This window comes from Podarcis filfolensis (assembly GCF_964270895.1).
Source record: "Podarcis filfolensis genome assembly, chromosome: 4".
Lineage (NCBI taxonomy): Eukaryota > Metazoa > Chordata > Lepidosauria > Squamata > Lacertidae > Podarcis > Podarcis filfolensis.
In genome coordinates, this window is record NC_139607.1 from 64,313,842 (window position 1) to 64,333,171 (window position 19,330).

General features: G+C 39.9%; 1 protein-coding gene across 2 annotated transcripts; it reads left to right on the plus strand.

Annotated features, from left to right (window-relative positions):
• Positions 1-3,592: 3,592 nt before the first annotated feature.
• On the plus strand, positions 3,593-16,724 carry MAEL (maelstrom spermatogenic transposon silencer). 2 transcript variants are annotated; one of them, XM_083611667.1, is made up of 12 exons: positions 3,593-3,871; positions 5,063-5,146; positions 6,516-6,621; positions 9,115-9,270; positions 9,721-9,762; positions 10,726-10,853; positions 11,424-11,478; positions 11,565-11,706; positions 12,804-12,866; positions 13,810-13,942; positions 14,271-14,346; positions 15,855-16,724. In XM_083611667.1, exons 1-12 carry the CDS (start codon positions 3,698-3,700, stop codon positions 15,956-15,958), a joined length of 1,263 nt encoding a protein of 420 aa, XP_083467793.1. In that variant the 5' UTR covers positions 3,593-3,697; the 3' UTR covers positions 15,959-16,724. The 2 variants fall into 2 exon arrangements, with proteins under 2 accessions (XP_083467793.1, XP_083467794.1); XM_083611668.1 differs by having other exon boundaries at positions 3,853-3,926.
• The last annotated feature ends 2,606 nt before the right edge of the window (positions 16,725-19,330 follow it).

Sequence of the window (19,330 nt, forward strand, 5' to 3'; positions counted from 1 at the left end):
CTCATGCCCCATCCACCCTCGCAGTATTATTTTGGGATTCGATGGCAAACCACTGATCCCAAAGCACTGCTGCTTTATTTTGCTTCATTCAACAAGTTGCCTTATTTCGCAAATAAGAAAAAAAAGGAGGAGATGTAGAGATGTTCTCTTTATGTGCCAGTATAGTAAAACACTGGTTCTTTTCTGTGGCATTCTGGGAAACTTTTCCTAGCTACTTCTGAACCTTAAAATCTTTCTCTGCTTCTCTCTCTCATACACACTGTGTAAAGATGTGCCAGGCACACACAAATTCCATTCTTTGCATTCCACTCTTTTTTCACTCAGGTCACATTAAGTTTACAATGATCTGTTTTCCTTCAGTGTATAATTAATTAGTTGTTCTGTTTTCCTTCAGTGTATAATTAATTGTTTGTTTTTATATTCTGATCATAACATTAGTAATTGATTTAGACATAATATAACCAATCATAAATCTAGGTGGATTAAAAGCTTAGATACTTGTCTAAGGTCCATTAGCAAAAGACCCTTTGAAGAATTGGAGATTAATGGATTTTGGGTAACCCCTCCTTATACCTATGTTAACCAATAAGGAACTAGCCTCTTTGTTTGTATTTTAACCAATCAGCCACTAACATATGAGTGGCCATGCTTTTGTAAGATTCAATAAAAAGAGAGACACAGATGAGTTTCAGGCACGCACGCACTCTCTCTCAAGAGGCAGCCTTGGAGCTCAGCTGGGGATCTCAAAAACACCATCCACTTGTTTGCCTTGATTCGAACGCAACTCAACATTCCCCTTGAATCTTTATTTGATTCACTATTTCTTTGTCTTCGTCTGCACATCCCTACAGCTCACACTCTGGATTTACCTTGTAGCAATTTCCATAGAAACTGTGATTTCTATAGCTTTCTGAGATGTGAGGCAGCATTCAACAAATAGTTGCTGCTAAATTGCTTCATTATATTTGCTAAAGGCCAGCATGTCACAAAAAGCACCATTTAATACTGCAGTGACTTCATATTGTTCAGTCAGTTTCTTTAAGACTGCCACACACTATAAAAGCTTTCCTCTGCTAGCACTCCACATTGGAATCTCTCTTTCATCACTAGCACATTCACAACAAATTGCTGCTGAAGCACTTACGGTACTTACTTTGCCTCATGACAAATATTTTTGTTCTTGGCTGAATCTAGTCAATTTATAGTCTGCAGCCTTTCCTTTCCATAAGGCTCAGGAAAGTGGGTAGAATCTGTCTGCATGTGTTCATGTGTGCCTGCATGTCTTTTTCCTTCAGGGTTCTTAATGTGCTGCTGAGGTAATGAGTTGTAGAGGTGTTTCTGAATAAGGACAGCTTAATACTGACTACCATGTACTGGTGCAATCCAGGACTCAGTGGTAGCCATTCTGAGAGCATGGATAGCATCCTTCTCCTGGCAGAGATGCACAGCCTGATAATATTTTCAGAATAGCTGCAGCTGTTATGGAGGGCACAGCAAGCTTTCAAATTTAGATTATCTATTTTAACACCACAATATACAGGATAGAGTTGTAAGTGTTCAATCTCTGCTCCTATCTATCAGCAACATATCTGGTTTTGTTATACTTGTATTGATAAGGCACCATCAATGTACACTGCACTTTACAGACCTATTAACAGTAGGTCCTGCCTCCAGAATATTGCAGTCTAAATATAAGCAATATAGGGTATGATGGGAAACAGCAGAGAAAGAGAAGAGAGGGATGTGTTGGAATAATAAGGTATAAACTTGAGCAAATGCAGCCCACTATGCATTCTTGGACTTCATTTAATTGAGGGGTGAGTCCTACTGTGCCCAACTCAAATGGGAAACTGCAGAGATATGCATTGGGGGCACTGTGTATGACAATTACATTGGCAAATGATGAGGAATTAAGAAAACTCATCTGTAACATACCTAGCATAGGTTTTGCATGTTGGCCAAAAATATCCTTAGTAAGTGACTCATACCCAGTCTTGCCTCTGTTGTACTTTGTTCTACATAACAGCTTTGCATGATGCCATTACGTTGCACCTAACAATTATGGCTTCAGCTTGCACTTTTCTGATGCGCTAAGGCGACTAGCAATGCTAATGCACAACAAGAGATTCTGCAGCATTGGTACAGCATGAGCCCAACTTGTTAACATTCACCATAAAAAACTGCTGGAAATTCTGACTACAGTGTTCACTATGCAAAGCCCATCTGTACTGTGTGGGTACTGGGTTACAGATAAAAATAAAAACAAGAAAGAGTCAGTCTAACAGATGTATTGCTGCATAAATTTGCATTGACTAGACTTCCTCCTCACCAGAGACATGAAAGGTTACTTTCAGATATATAGATATGGATATAGATATAGATATAGATATAGACACACACACACACACACACACACACAGCTAAAGAACGGAGGGGACGAGTGTAACTAATGGGGCCAAACAGTCCTGAATTTCAAGAGTCTGGAGCATTTATGTGCAGAGCCAAAATAACAAAATGACCAATGCACAGCAGTAGACCCAGGTAATACTACACTATTTTTTTTTTCCTGTCTGCGGTTTGCTAAGTGAATATCTGGAGTCCCAGCTAAAACCAAACTGAATATACTCAAGTTGGAGTTTCTGTTACTGTTTAAGTGTGGTTCAAACAAAAGATAACATTGAAGCTCCATTGGCAATCCCAACAGCTTTTTCTTTCTTAAAGAGTAGCCATGGGATCCCCAGTTTAGATCAGGGATTCAAATATTCCCTCCCTGAAGCTATTAACCACAGAATGGGAAAATCTTCCCCACACTATGGCTGATTGCAGCTTCAGGAGGACGGCAATAAACATTATTTGCATGGGGGCAAAGAACTAAACTCCCGTTCTGGTATCTAAATGTTCTTGAACCACAATCTTAACAGTTTTATCCAGCTTAGAGATGAATTGATAGGAAAAGCTTGTCCAGTTAAAAGTACATGGAGCCCTCTCACAAAACAGGGTTGCGATCTTGAAATATAGTTTGCAGGTTCAAACCCAATGAGCCAAGATGACTTTGAAATAAGAAAGGGTGGGAGGTTACCCTCCAATACCAATAGTTCATTCCAGGGACTGTGAATGCATCAGCCCAAATGCGTACCTCTCTCTTTTTGTGTGTGTTTAATCTTTATTTGAATGGGGGTGTATTCTTACTTTTCATTTGACCTCCCCCCCCACCACCACCATTTGCCAGTTTCATAATATGTTTCGATCAAGATAAATATATAGCGGGGCGTGCCAGGTCAAACTTAGCAAGCCAAGAAGGTGAACTTGAAGAATTCCATGACTGGCTTGCAGAAATGAACAAAAGGCGAAACTTTGAGGAGCAAACAAGCTCCGAGACACCGCGGTGGGTGTAGGCCTCAGATCAAGACTTGCATATTAGAAAAGCATTTCACCCCACAGCCCTATGAAAACACTCTACAACTTCCATGCGAATTAATCTCAAAGACGTGAAAAAAGAAGAAAGCGCTTGGCTCTGCCTCGGGTCACTTTAATTATTATTATTTTTTTATCATTCTCATTCCCCTCAGCGAATCCCGGCTTTCCCTGGCCTCCAGCCGCGCGCACGTGGAGGCTCCGTCGTCGGTGCGGCGGGGCCCAAAGGGCGGTGCGGCGTTCGGCCTCTCCTTTATAAGAGGGGAGAAGGGGAAGGAGGCGGATGTGCTGCTGCTCTCTGCTTCGGCCGTTTGCCCCGAGCGCGATGCCTAACCGCAAAGGCGCGCGCAACGCTTATTATTTCTTCGTGCTGGAGAAGCTGCCGGAGCTGAAGCGGCGGGGCCTGGCCGTGACGGGCGTGCGGGATGCTATCCCGTTCTGTTCCGACGACTGGGCGGTGAGCGGGGCGGGCCTCCTCTCTCTCGCCCTTCTTGGTCGGCGTGGGGAGCCATGTTAGACCCTCCATGGAGTCGGATAACCTGGTTTTGATTCTCAAGGAGGGAGGGGGACAAGTTGTCGATAGTGGTTATGTATAAGCTGTTTGGGGAATTTAACCCCCCCCCATACACACCCCAGCTGAAGAATGAATGCTGTAAAATACTTAAAAAAACAAATGTGAGGTCAACATTTTCATTAATTAGACCCTTTTTACCTCACTTTTCCCATCAAAGACTCACGGTGGCTTAGAATGAGCAACTTAAAAAAAAAAGTTTGATGCGGACTTTAGTGGAGCCTTTAACTGCTGTCGTAGTGATGGGGAGTGACTGGCTACCCTACCACTTAGGTTTGGTTTCAGCCCTCTTTTTTTAAAAAAAGTATGTTTGTAAAGAAATGGTGGACTCTTGTAAGTTGCATTCCCCAAATGGGTCTTTTTTCCACTGCCAGTCATATGCACAAAGAGGCATCTGCCAAGGTTTGAAAAAGTAGTCATGCCATGCTATTCACAATAATCCAACAGGTGAAAGATTGGAGAAACTAGAAAGATGACTAAAGTCAGTGCATAGAAATATACAGACTGCAGATTGCAGATATACAGGTTGCAGACTTCCCAAATCCTCCCTTAAAAGTTGAGTTACTTAACTGTGGCTTTGAATTTTTGGTATGTGAACAGGGTTTACACCCTTTAGGTACAGCAGTCTTGCTTCAGGTTATGCTACAAGCACCCTGGGATATATCCAACTAAGTTGTACTCAGATTAGACCGTTTGGAATCGATGGATTGACATTTCTTAACTGTTGTCCAAGTCTGCTCTGAGTATGGCTAATATCGGATACCACTCATTTACTGATGAGTGAACCACCTTGAATTCTGTAGGCTAGGGCTTTCCTCTAGACAAGCTTGCAAAGTTCTTAGTGGTGGGAAAGTTGCTGAGCACAATCCACCCAAAGTTAATCACTTTTTAAAGTTAGGCTGACTTCTATGAGAGTTAAGATTGTTCTTAACTTTCCCAGTGGAATTACTGAGGCTTAAAAGCCTTAACTGACTGCATCTTGTTCAGTATCTTGGTGTTGTAGTGATGGGGGAAATTGCTTTAATTATGGTAGAGAAATAAGGGCAAGCCCTTATATTACACTGGTTTTACTTCAAGATGCTGACTGAGGAGCAAAAAGAAAAGTATGCAGAAATGGCTCGTCAACGGAAAGCTAAGAAATCGGAAGTAGCAACAAAAGAGGTGAATGAATGACTGTGGAATAGGGAAAATCAGTTTTATATTTTCAGAGGCAAGTTAGTAATGATATAATTATAGTATAAATTGGAAGAAAATCCCATTATTTATAGTCCGTGGGAACAAAAGAAAAGTAACTTTGATGTGTTTGAAAGAAGGTTCTGAGTGAGCTGGTCAGTCACAGGTGTTGTATAGTTGTGATTATAATGAGCCCTTCCAAACAAGCCAGGTAGGTTTTTATGTTGCAGGTGTTCCTGAAATAGGAGGATTGAATCCTTTGACAAAGTTCACATCCACACTATACATTTGAGACACATGAGTTCCACCAAGGAATCCTGAAAATTGTAGCTCTGTGAGGAGTAAAGTACAGTTCCCAGGATTCTTCAGTGGAAATAAATGTGTGGTGTGGATGTGACCTAATAAGCAAACGTAACAATAGAATGCAGGGATCAACGTTTATAATTTAAAAATGTGAGCCTTAAAACTGGTGATTGTGTTGTATGTTACTTTTTCTTGTAAAAATAGATGGGAAGTCTGAATTGTAAGCTTTCTAGTCTTGAAAATTGTGAGTTAATATTTGAATTAGATATATCACAGTGTAACTGAGTTTCAACTATAGATAATCCACAAGAAGATTGTTTTTAGCATAGGATGGCATCCAGTGATGCCCATTTGTTTGCACAACTGAAATCTGCTTGTGAAATAGGACTTCCACTTGTTCTTCTTCCCAGTCCCCACAAAACCTGTTCTGGAAAGGTCCAAAATCCAGAGCAGATTTGCACTACACTAACTCCCACCCATAGGTTACAATGGAAGGTCTATAGGTGAGGTCAGTGCTTTTTTTCTTTAAAAAATGTTTAGGGGTACTCTCATTTTGACTCAAGAAAATCACCATTTTATAGTTCAGATCGGGGAAAATAAATACAGTAAATGGACAGAAGTACAAAGATTCACAAAATGTTTAGGGGTCTGCGTCCCCTCAGAAAAAAAGTACTGGGTGAGGTTTCATCCCATCCTACTTGAGAATATATAAGGTTGCTGCTAGGATTGTATCAAGGTGCCATTTTTGTGAGGGGCGAACTTCATTAGTATTCCATTGTGGTAATTTAGACCCCTGCTGCTATAGGAGTTGGTGTGGCTGCACATCACCTATGTGAAAGTGGGAGTTCATACAGATGTCACCTCAGTGTCAGCTTAGTAATGAGGTGACTGCATGGGGAGGGGGGTATTTTATGTGATCTGGCTCATAGTTTGCAGGTTCTGCTGGGCCAGGAGGGGGAAAGATTAGTCTTAGCAGTTTCAATTGGATACTACTGTAGTTGCTTTCCCTTCATTCATATATGATTAACTGATGTATTGTCTACACTTTTCATAGCCGCCCAGCCAAGTCCCACCCTCTCTTCCCACATTTCCTTCCACACAAACTGAGAAGAGAGTTTCAGCTGCAAACCTCATCAGTCCACCTGGGAAGAGTGATAAAGGTAAATGATAGTTATATTAGTTCACCTGATCTGCCCAACCTCAATGTGTTCATTCTGACTGGAGACTGTGCTAGCAGGTCTGCTTTTTCTTGCTCCCAGGAAATTGAGTGGTAATTGTGGGGGAAAGATATAAGTTAACTACTTATCTCAAGAACCGCCTGTTTCCATGTGAACCTAATTGGATCCTGAGATCAACTTCTAAGGTCCTTCTTTGTCTGTCCTCTCCACAAGTCCGGAGGGTGGCAACACAAGAGCAGTGTGCAGTGGCTCCCTGTTTATGTTCCTCTGCAGCCAGGCCTTTGGCTAATCTATATCCAATACCCTTTTAAATGTGGTGGGGTTCTTTGGGGGGGGGAATTATTGGTTTGTCGTTCTTACTTTTATTATGTATTTTGTGTTTTTTATATTGTAATTTTATGTTGTGAATTGCTCAGATCTATGAATAAAGGGTGGTATGCAGATTCAGTTTTTATCTTTATTATTATTATAATAATAATTATAATCAGGAGTGTGGAAGTGGGGAAATTGGTCACCAACTCAGGGGAAGCAAGAATGAATTATAATTATAATTATTATTTAAATGCCAGCCATTTGAGTGAGTTACCCCAGCCACTCTGGGTGGCTTCCAACAAATTATAAAACAACAGTAAAACATACATTAAAAACTTCCCTGAACAAGGCTGCCTTCAGATGTCTTCTAAAAGTCTGGTAGTTGTTTATTTCCTTGACATCTGATGGAAGGGCGTTCCACAGAGTGGTGCAACTAGAGAGAAGGCCCTCTGCCTGGTTCCCTGTAACCTCACTTCTCGCAATGAGGGAACTGCCAGAAGGCCCTTGGAGCTGGATGTCAGTGTCCAGGCTGAACGATGGGGGTGGAGACATACCTTCAGGTATACAGGGCCAAACCTGAGTGCAGGACAGAGTTCAGATAAGGAGGAGGTGAAAGTACTGAACCTGGTGGAATAGAGGCAGTGGGTGATAGAGCATTGGGAGTGGGGACTCCAAATAAGAAACTAAAGCTGCTACAGGATTTGATGTTGAAACAAGAAGTTGTTGAAGCCCAATGTAATCCTTAAGAGTTGTTTACATGCCTTGATCAAAAAGTTCATTGGAACATTCAGGAGCAGCATATTATGTCCATGACATTTTGGTCCTTCTGAAGCTTATGATACATGAAGTATCTAGTGGAGCTCTTAACATGGGCAGGTAGTTCTAGTTCTCCCAGATATTCCAACTGCTTATGCATTGTTTTTGAGTGACACTCAACTGCAGCATATTTGTGACAATGACTCATCATTTTACAAGCAATGTTGCAGTTACTGGCACATAGCGCTGCTTTTAAATCATCCGTTCTTCCCTCTTCAGATGTATAAAACATCCAAAATCTCCTGGTGACTTCTCTAGTAATGCCTGCATGGCTGTCTGCAAGGCACTTTTTTTGGTAGTGATTTGTAAGCCACTTTGGAGGATTTCTTTGACTGCAGAGCAGGATAAAACGTCATTCAATAACTAAGGGAGTAGCTGAAAGTTTGCTAAGCAGGTTTAGAAGGATTCACTGCCTGTGACTAGCCACCAGTTCATATGTAAAGATGGTGTGGTTTTGTTTTGTTTTGTACTTTTGCAAACTCAGGCTTTCCTCAAGCCTGTAATACTTCCCCTAGTGCATGGGTGGTGTAATGTGGGATGCATAGGGATCCATACAGAATAAATTTAACAGAATGAGTTATCTAGTATTACATAGAATTCACTGACACATTTAAAGCATTAGATCTAAGATGACACTTTCCAGTTCTCTTGGTGTCAGCAGTGGCTTTGTGAGTTCTCAGGTTGCATCTCAACATCCCAGACAAGTTTCTGGGGTGTTTTTAGGCTCAACTTGGGGGACAATGTAGTCTCTGGTCTACCAAAAAACTATCTTTTGAGATGGCCTCCATTGTTACTCAACTCCAAAAACATATGTAATTAAACAGATAATGTCTACTACTTTGTGGGGAGTGGACCACTATTGACCACTTTTTCAATGTAGATACTGTCTTATCTGAGGTTTCTTAACCACTTTTGTATTATAAAGAATGATATTAGCCTTGGTTTTATGATCTGAGATTGCTGCATCGTTATAAGCAGACTGTTGTGGCTGTAGCAGGTTGGGGATGGAACACCACATGACAATTCAAAACTTGGCTACATTACGTCTTTAAATCCCATTTCCCCTCTCAAGGACACTAGTTTGCTACAAGTTGCTGGGAATTATAACTCTGTGAGAGATAAACTACAGTGCCCAGAATTCTTTGAGAGGGGAAATGTGCTTCAAAGTTATAATGTGCATGCAGTCTTAGTCTGGTTGAGGGCTGCCTGGTTGCAGGACTTAGTTTCATGATTTTTTTTCAGTGCTATAGGTGTACATTTTACTCCAACTATTTTACTTTTTTGTTACAGTAATAATAATAAACAAATACGCTCCACTAATATTCTTAATACAAAATCTTGTTTCAGTTGTACTTGAAACCACATTCTTCTACCTGAATATCTTCAGCCATGGAGTTCTACCCTCTCATTGCAAACAACGTTTCCTTCCTTGCGAAATTGGATGTGTGAAGTATTCACTAAAAGATGGCATAATTGCAGAGTTTCATCATTTTTTAGATCCTGGTGAGCTTTTGGAATCAGAAGAGATGAAATTTGTCTTTCATCTGTGCGGGGGGGGGGAGGGGAGGGAGAAGATATGCAGGATTCTGTTTGTCCAGGACAGTTTATTTGTATGCATTCTTGCACTATGAAAAAATAAAAATGGCTTCATATAGTGGACAAAAACCACATTGACAGCATTACTTAATGAAGAAATGAAACTTAACTGGAAACATTCCTTGTGTCAGCAGAAGACATGAACTGCCCAGATCAATATGTTCGAATGTTGTGCATTTTTAATCTCTGTGTTACAAAAGATACATTATAAAGAAATAAAATTGTACTTCTAGACGATATTTGGACACTGATTTACTATTCTGTAGAAAAGCAGAAAATGGTGTATTATAACCATGAAATCCTACAGACAGCTTGGTATTGCATAATAAAGCCTAAGTTCTTTTTGGTCTTTTGCAGGAGAGGTGCCAAGGGGATTTCGCTTTCATTGCCAGACAGCAAGTAGGTATTGGGCAAGAGATGTGGAACCTATGGATTGGCAGCATTTTTTTATGACCCACATATAGTCTTCCAATTATTTTTTAATTATTTTAAAGAACGGTTCTTATTCCAGATATCCTATGGCATTTTATTTGTATCTTGTTTATTATTATGTATACAAAATACTTTTATATCACCCTCATAAAATATCAGAGCAATATACAGCAGTATAAAAACACAAACTATTAAAAGAAGGACAAAGCAATCTTTAAATAAAAAATTTAAAGAACAGTTTTAAACAGCAGTATGGGCCTGTTTCCGTAACAAAGCTTAGTACGTCTTCCCAAGTAACATGTTGAAGTTATGCTCTTAACCAGACTCATACTCATGCATTCATTTAGGTTTCAGTCATTCACTTGTGTTTCCAGATAATAATGGTTAGACATTGCATACACCACCTTGCCCAAATCTTTGGGGATGGAAGATGAAATTAAAGTATCTGGACTGCAGTGTTAGTGGTGTTTGCTGTCTGGTTTGTCCTAATCTCTGGTTCAGTGATATTTTACACAGAGTAGTTCAATTCTTGAATATTAGGCAGTATATTACCTGCCTTGGGACTGCTGGTGAATGGCAGGCTATAAACACATGTAAATAAATAGGACCCTTGGGTAATCATTTACCTTTCTAGACAGCTAGTGAAGTTCAACCCTTGACAGACCTTGACTGACCTGCACTTGGTTCAACTAGACATCTTTGGTCTAACAATCTTCCTTTACATTGGTGATAAACCCTATCTCACAGGGTTGTTGCAATGATAAAATACTTGAATAAAACAGACAAGTTCTTGAATGATATATTTAGGTGTTTTTAGTGAAACTGATATATTAATCCTGCGAACTGTAACTAAAGTTAAAAGTACAAATGCGTGTGAAATGAGGTGTTTCTTCTGAAAAGCCCTGATAAGGCACTTTGATTTTCTCTTAGGTGATGCTACACATAGGATTCCCCTATCTGGCTTTGAGCTTGTAACTGCAAATCATTCCGTTGTGTTACGTGAGCTATACTCATTTATTCAGCCACGGTGGGGCGCCTGGCCACCTGTGTATTGTAAGGTATAATGTAACATTTTTAGACTTTAATGGCTCTCTGCTTTTCAGAAGAAGTCAGAACAAAAATTTCTACCCACATGCTTCAGTTAGCCTTTTCCCTGGTTAGCTGTGGTGTGTGTATGTGTAAAAATATAGGTGACCTCACCTCAAGTAAGGTTGGAGTACACAGATGTTTTAACTTTTAAGCTGTCCATTAACAATCTCTATAGCATAAGGGCTTCACATAAAGATTTCCAGTTTTGCGGCCTTTAAGGATATTTCATTGGTACAAAATGGTGTCTACATTCAACCTAAAAGAGCATATAGTTGTATTCCTGAATTGTTGCTTCTCCAAGGCAGACCAAATACCTATGGACAGTTCTTTTGGCTTTGGTCAGATTATGTATCAAACAGCTGTAGGCAGGAAAACTTCCTGTTTCGGTATTGGAGCAGATACCCTTATCAAGAATAACAGTTTTATCGCATATCAGGAAACCTTAGCCATAGAGGTCTTATAATAAGAATATATATAGTATAGGTTTATTAATTCTGTTTATTTGATTGTATAATGTATACTTAAAACTTCTTTTACAGTCTTCTGACCAGTTTAGGGTCAACTGGTGCCTGCAGCATATGGCTAGAGAAGTGGGTAAGAAAATTTTCCTTTACAACAGGAAATAAGTTAAAATTTAGATACAGTCTCTGCTGCTCCTAAAACTTACTTTTTTATAATAGGCACAGTTAATAATCTGGAGAGTCTCTGTGTGGAAGACCTTGTTGTGGAGCTGTATTATCAGAAGCTTCAAAAGGAGCCTTCTAAGGCATGGGTGTGTAACTCCCTGGATGCCTCCATGTGGGATTACTCCAGCAATACTAGGTATAATATATAGCTCTAAAAATCATAATAACTGCTGTACCTACCTGAACCACAGTGACTTGACTACTATGAGATGAGAGTCTCTTATGACCAGGAAAAAATGTGATTGACAGATTCTCCATAGTTGTACATTACACAAAACTATGGCTTAGTGTCTGGGGCAACCCAGTCAGATGAGTGGGGTACAAATAAATTATGGTGCTATAAGCGTGCATGTTGAATGCTAATCTAAAGCCTTGCACTCATTTCAGAAATGAGTTTGAGACATTAAACTAAGGTTTAGACTCATTGAAATTGATGAACCTGCTTGTGTTTGGTTCATTAATTTCAATAGGTCTGCTCTTGAGTAAAATTTGGTTGAAAACCACCCATGGAGCTATTTTGAAGTATTTAGTAGTTTTTAAAGTCTAAACAGCCAGATTTTTCTACAATGAAGGTGGGTATCATTGAATGAGTTATTCCTCCCATTTGCTTCTATAGGCCAAGCAGGATTATGCGAGTTTCAACTGGCACCCTGTGTGGGATAGTGCCTCTACACATTCTATTCCTGCCTGGCTTTGAGCAGCCAGGCTCAGAGTTCTACCAAATGTTTCACTTTGCCTATTTCTGTTCTCTCTCGCCATGTAAGAAAAAGCTATTGAACATTCTTCACTACTCTCTTCCACAAACCCCCTGGATTGTCCTCTTAAAGCACTTTATCTTGTGATAGTGGGTTGGGAAAATTAATGTTTCTGTCTTGAAGAAGTTTCTAATGCCAAACAGTGGAGTAGATGAAAAAAGAAAGGTAAGTTGTTTGTCTAGAACTTGAAAATGTCTTACTGTTGAAGCATATACAGTGGTACCTCGGGTTACATACGCTTCAGGTTACAGACTCCGCTAACCCAGAAATAGTATCTCGGGTTAAGAACTTTGCTTCAGGATGAGAACAGAAATCGTGCTCCAGCAGCAGCGGGAGGCCCCCATTAGCTAAAGTGGTGCTTCAGGTTAAGAACAGTTTCAGGTTAAGTATGGACCTCCGGAACGAATTAAGTACTTAACCCGAGGTACAACTGTATTTGAAACTCGACATTCATGATGAAAGTATTATTTCTACTTAGGTGCAAGTGGCATGAAGAAAACGATGTAGTGTACTGTGCTCTTGCTACTTGCAAGAAAATTGCGTGAGTATGAAAATACAGTGAATATGTTAGAATGTTTTTGCATCTTAAAACTATTTTGGACATTAGTTTCATATACAATGTCTGGGGTCATCTTGTCTCTTTTTCAAGTATAACCGGTTGGTTCTTTTGGATATTCTTTAGTAGGCATTTTGTCGGCTGCATTTGAATGAAGGAGCAACTGATGTGATTTTGTGGCACTTCTGCTATTATAGGAAGAAAGGAATTTTAAAGATCCAAATAAATTAAAATCTATTTCTTTCTGATTGTTTTCCAAGTGTCACTTACTAGACAGGTCAGTTGGGAAAAACTTCAGGTTTGCATTGTCACCAAAAAGGTCTCTGAATTTTGAGTAGATTTCATGAGGAAGAATTTTTTTACCTTGCATTTGCAAACTTTGTTGTGGTTTATTTATTTTGGAGGGGGATGTGCCACACACATGCAGAGACCAGTTTTAACACACACACACATACAGACACCTGCTTCATCCAAACTGGTTGCCCGAGGCCTTAACTAGAAGAGGCTTGACAAGCAGCAACTTGTCTCTCAGACAACTCAAAAGATCTTCCCCTTTCTGCTGTCTCTAATAGGCTGATACCTGCAGTTTAATAACCTGGGCCTCACTTGCAAGTAGTTCTTTGGGAGGTTATAGTATCTGCTCATGGCAGAGGGGTTCTTCAGGTCCCAGTTTCTGTAGGCTCCTGCTGCTATTCTCTTGGAAGAAGTTGCTAAAAGGAATGGCTTTTTATTGCCTCCTGGCTGATTTTCCTTCTTTAGTTCACCCAAGTTGGTTGCGCCCCCGCAGTTCAACCACTGCCTCCTATTATGTTCCTGTATCCATGGTCTTGGTGCAGTATATTGCCAGTAGTATATACTTTTTAAATTTCTGTTCAGCTTGTGGAAATGATAACACATCTTCATGTTGGTGTTTTCCTGTTCAATATAGATACTGTATCAGCAATTCCTTAGCCAATATGTATTGTGTCCAGCTGACTGCATCTCACTTACCCTTGTGTGAGAAGGACTCCCCAAACACAGCAAATCCTAAAATGGTGGTTCTGGATGCTGGACGTTTCCAGGTCAGCCTTGTTCATTTAGCAGATTTGTTCTTCTATATCTTATCAGTAACATTTCTGGAGTGTACTTGGAAATGTAGGATGAAATTATGATATATGCTCAAAAATAATGATATAATTATATTTTACAAACACTTTTATTTGACCAATATGTCTGTTTAATTATGTGCAGAATATTAATACATCCATCAATAGGCACATTAGGCAGATATTCCTTATGCACTATATCCATCTTTTCTTTGTATACAAGGATGTCCTGAAAACCTGGTGAATGTGTCAGTGAAAGAATATCTCTGAATGTGTGGGTAATCTTGTCTTTTTTGCATTACAGAAAATGAGGGCTGTTGAGCGCACTGGAAATGCGCTCCGATCTCCTAATGAGGAACTAGGTGCTGCCTCTTGTACTGGTGAGTGATTATCTATGTTGGAAAATTAAACGTAATGAAAATGAGTTGCTGTTAGAATCATTACTAGTGTTTCACACCTGCATTTCTGTCAAAGAAAATGTGCCTGTATACTGATAAGTCCAACACATTCTTTCCTGATTCTTTTCTGGAGTTTTGAGTGTTCCTGCTCACTGTAGTCTACCACTAAAATATCTGCATAAAGGAAATGTAATGAAGCTTGTATGTTTAAACAGTCACAGAATTTCTCTGCAGTGATACTGGCTAAAATTTTAAGAAGGCATTCTCCTTGAGTGAGTTGCTCCTCCACTCACGTTATAACTTACTTTTATCATTTATATACTGTCCTTTGTAGACCTCATGGCAGGTTCTGCATTGATTTTATTTAGTTGAATATTAAAATCAGTTAAACCGTCAAGTTACTTACCTTCCTTGATAACAAGCATATTATGCATAAAGGGCCTGACAAAAGTTGGCATCTAAAACTGTAGGTTTGGCACCAAATGAATTTCCAAGGGAAGTGAATTTCAAAACGGGGGTGTTAAAACTGAGAAGTCTTGCTGTCAAGACACTAGGAGATCTCAAGTTACAGACTTGAGGAGGAAGATAGTCTTTCAGGTAACTTGGTCCTAGGCCTTAAAATGCTTAGTCTGTGGAGACTAAGACCTTGAATTTGACTCAGTAGCTAATGCCAATGCTTAAAGACTGGTGTTACATGGTCCCAAGACCTTGTTGATCACCACAGCAGTTGCAACTTCAAAACTTTCTTCCTTCAAACTCATCAGTAGAGAAGCAAGGCTCTTTCTACCCCCATATTCACCACCACCCCAATTTTACCTGTTTAATTATATAGTCTGTGCCATCTGAATACTTGCTGAATGCCATAGTGTACATTAAGTGCTCAACTTGTGGCAGCAAACTTCCTCCATTACGACCAACTACCATGTCATCCTGTGGTCACAACTGCTGTCTTTTCTTCCTAAAGCAAGGAGCATAAAGTAGACAACTGCTCCCATTGCCAGAGGCCTGTGAGATGAGCATTCCAAAACAGGTCCACAAGTGCCGGCTAAGCAGTTGCACTCAATATCGGCACCCATTTCTGTTACAGATCTCTCTCTCCTTTAGCCACATGAAAACACCCACCTTGGCTTAACCCACCTTGGTATCAATCTTGGCTTTAGTACCGAAGATGGAGATTACTAGGTGTGGATCACTGTGCCGAGGCTATTTTGATAAAATAAAATGCAGCACTTGCTCTTTTATCAGTTCTCCATGATTATAAAGGCCTCAATTGAAAGCAAGAAACTGTAGGCTTTGCACGGAAGGTAGAGCAAAACCTTGTGATTCCACTTCCCTTACCAGTTTTATAGAAGCCATTTAAACTGTTGTGACTCTCCTGTGAGCTTATTTTTGGAAATTTATGATAGAAAATATCTAGGTGTTGAGTGTAAATTAAGATTTAATTATCATGGCTTCTGTGTTATATATTGACACATGCATTGTTTGCTTAGGTCAGCATCCTTCAGGAGTGAAAACAACAGGTGAAACAACTACTAGGCGTGGAAGAGGAATTGCCCGGTTTCTGGAGAGCGTCTCAAAGCAGTCCAGCAGTTAGACATTTGCAGTACAGTGCTTCCCTTTCAGAACAGCTCTGCATATAATGATTCCCACCATCTTTGGGAATATAAATACTTTATATTTCCTTGGTCTGTCATGTGTTAAATATTATCTTTGTTTAATGAAAAAAGCCATTCTAATCCCATTGCAAGGGGTAAAATTTAAGTTTTTAAGATAACAAATGTTATTGTGAGTTGTGAAATATTGTTATTTTTTTATGTAGGAATATTTAGTAGAAACTTGAAATAATGAAGTCAGTAGGATAAGAAATTAGATAATGAAACCAGAAGGGCAACTTTGTGAAATGAAGTCTGGGTTTTTAAGTTCTGTTGTGCTTTTTCTTTAGGGCAAAGCCTATTTAACGCCTACTGGTACCTTACTGAAGTAAACTTTTGCTAAGGAACCAGTTGCAATTATGTTTTTTTAATAAGCTATTCTAGGATTTGATATGGTACCAATTGTATATTGTTTTTGTCAGAGGGGCAAGGTTTTGGTATAAAGCCCTTAAATTAGCCAACAATAGAAGCAACATACATTTTTTGGTAAAACTTGCAATCAGGTAATATCTCCCTCACAAAAGAAAAAAAAACCTATGAAGTTCTATAAAGGTACTACAATGATGTACTTTAAAAGTTGTTTTAAAACCATCTTTTTCCTTTCTTTCGTGTTATACATACATTCAGTCATTTAGTACAGAAAGCTTCTAAATCTTAACCATGATAGACCAGCTTGTGTGTTTAATTAAACACTTCTTTCCAATTTGATTTGGCATGTTCTGTCTGTATTTTGTGGTTCCAAATGTAGTATGGTATTGTCAAGTGCAGAAAAGGAAAACTCAAATGCTAAGCTAAAGTTATATAAACTGAGATGAAAACGAATTTTAGATTGAGTTGTTTGAAGGACAGCCATGCACTGAAGAAACATGCAACTAGAATATAGATCTGTAAAAGTAACTTGGGGAAAATTAGATGTATGAAATGCATCCTTGCTTCCTTGCTGTGAGAAGGAATATGCTATTGGTACAGTGGGAGTGGACATCAAATCCTCCCCCTCTGACCCCCATCCCAATTGCAGATACTGCAATTTCTGATGCCAGATTTGTGCCCTTTCGTTTGCATAGAAACCAGTCTGCTGTGTGTAAAAGGCAGTAGGACATTGTTGTTCAACAACATCTGAAGGGCTGAACCTTCCCCACCCTTTCTGTAGACAACCATTGCTGGATACTACTTTGGCCTTGTTCAGCTGCTGCTGGCTTTTTCTACTTCTCATGGATATTGTAGTTAGAGGACTGCCTGTTATAAATTCTTTCATTCTCACTGTCAAAGTCCGAACAGATGCAATTGCTTCTGTAACTTGTTAAGGTCACAGTTCTTGCAACCCATTCCATTCCTTGCTGCAGTGAGGTTTCCAACACATTAAAGTGTTTTGGACTAAAGTGGGTGCTGCAGTGCACTCATGGGTACAGAAACTGGCCTTATATTCTACTACTTTTATCTCTGCAGCACTTGAAGACAGAGTCTCGGGTATTTATTCATGCGATATCTAGTCACCAGATATATATTTGCAGTACAGTTTCTTCCCTATGTTATCCTTCAGCCACCATGCTTGCTTTGTACATTTGCTACAAAATGGGATATACAAAGAACAAGTTTGTTGAGGCCCTTTTCTATGAGAGAGAGAGAGAGATGGTAGACACCTGTAGCTTCCTAATTCTTACAGAAGAGAATAGGAAACTATATATGTTGAGTCAAACCAGTAGGAAGTAAAGGGACCCGGCTGCAGCAGGCGAAGGCTGATTCAGCTGGTCTTGAGGTATCATGCCACCTCCATTCCGTCACTAGTTGGCCTATACTCACAGCTGTGTAAATAAGGAATGAGGAAGATAATCAGAAACTCCCCTAGCAATCTCTTGAGCAGAAGGCATCATTGTCAGATGAATCTCTGAGGCACCTCACCTCAAAGGGATGTTCCACACAAGAGCTTACACTCCTACATGTATAGATGCCTCAAGCATATAGCAGCTCTTTGCTCCAAGGGTTTGCTGTACCAAATGGCAGCCCCTACCACACTTCTTGTAGCAGTGCTGTTGCTGCTGCCACTACCTGGAAACAACTGGCTTGGGTTAGCTGGGAGGAAGGAAAAGTTAGCTGCCACTGTTTTCTTGGGGCTTTCTAGTATTAGTAGTGGGTGGGGGTGATATATGAAGCAGGCCTCTGTATAGTCTCAATATTTAGCCCCATCACAACTTGTATGAAGTGCTGAGTTTGGGTATCTTCTCAAGTACTGTATCTGATAAGGAGCTTGGGGGCAAATGCTTAGTGTACCAGCTATGCCCATTCTTGGAGCTGTCTGATCTGGCCACAGTGGCACATGCCTTAGTTACACCCCATTTAGATCACAGTAATGTCCCCTAAATGGGGCTATCTTTGAAAAGTGCTCAGAAACTTCAACTGGCTCAAAGAGCTTCAGCCAGGGTGTTGACTGGCGCTCATAGAAAGCACACTACTCCCTTGTTACAACAGCAGCACTGGCTACCAGTCTGTTTTTGGGCACAATTCAAAGTGCTGGTTTTGACCTATAAAGCCCTGTATGGCTTAGGTCTAGGCTATCTAAAGGAAACTGGGAGGGGGTTTTCGCAGTGGCTGCTGCCTAGAGAAGCTAGACTGGCTCCCTCCAGGCAAAGACTATTATTCCAGGAGGTCTTTGAGAACTGACCGTTTTTAAAGTGGTCTTGATAGTGTGCTGTACTGTGGGGAGTGTGACCTGCAATTTAATAGGTTTTTTATATTTTAAAAAATTCCATATATAGCTTAATATTTTTTTAAAAAAAAACCTTTAAATGTTAAGCTGTGTGTATTTTATATCTGTATTTGGTTTACTTTTTATGACCTGCTTTGAGTCCCAGTTCTAGGGGAAAGGTGATGAATGAATGAATGCACACTCATTGATTTCAGGATGAAAACTTGATGGAGCTGTAGTTTGTATCTTTTTAGGGAACTTTGTCTGGAAACCTCTCCCTAATGCCCCGTGTGTGATGAGGTAAATGAGTCCTTTATCTGTTTTTATACATTCCAGGATTGAGTTGTGGCACAAATTAAGTCCTTGGGCATAAGGCCTAAGGCCTAAAACGACTCAACTGGGCTGTGAACTAGTCTACGTTGCATAATTATCAGCAGCCAAATGTATAAATAAGCTGGGTCCATGTGCACCTGAAAGCAATTACAGGCAGCATCTTTGCAAACGAGGGAATTTTATTCTTAGCTGATAGCTGAGTGTGACAAACAGAACTAACTAGCTTGTCATCTGAAGGAAGAGTCTTCTGTACAGCATGACAGCTGGAAACTTATTGAGAGGAGATCTGAGGAGGAAA

Bases quoted from the DNA above. Each gene is read 5' to 3' on its own strand.
- MAEL (XM_083611667.1), top strand. From the start codon at position 3,698: ATGTGCTGCTGCTCTCTGCTTCGGCCGTTTGCCCCGAGCGCGATGCCT. The intron at 5,147-6,515 runs GTGAATGAATGA...CACTTTTCATAG, and splicing joins CGGAAGTAGCAACAAAAGAG to CCGCCCAGCCAAGTCCCACC. The intron at 10,854-11,423 runs GTATAATGTAAC...CTTCTTTTACAG, and splicing joins GGCCACCTGTGTATTGTAAG to TCTTCTGACCAGTTTAGGGT.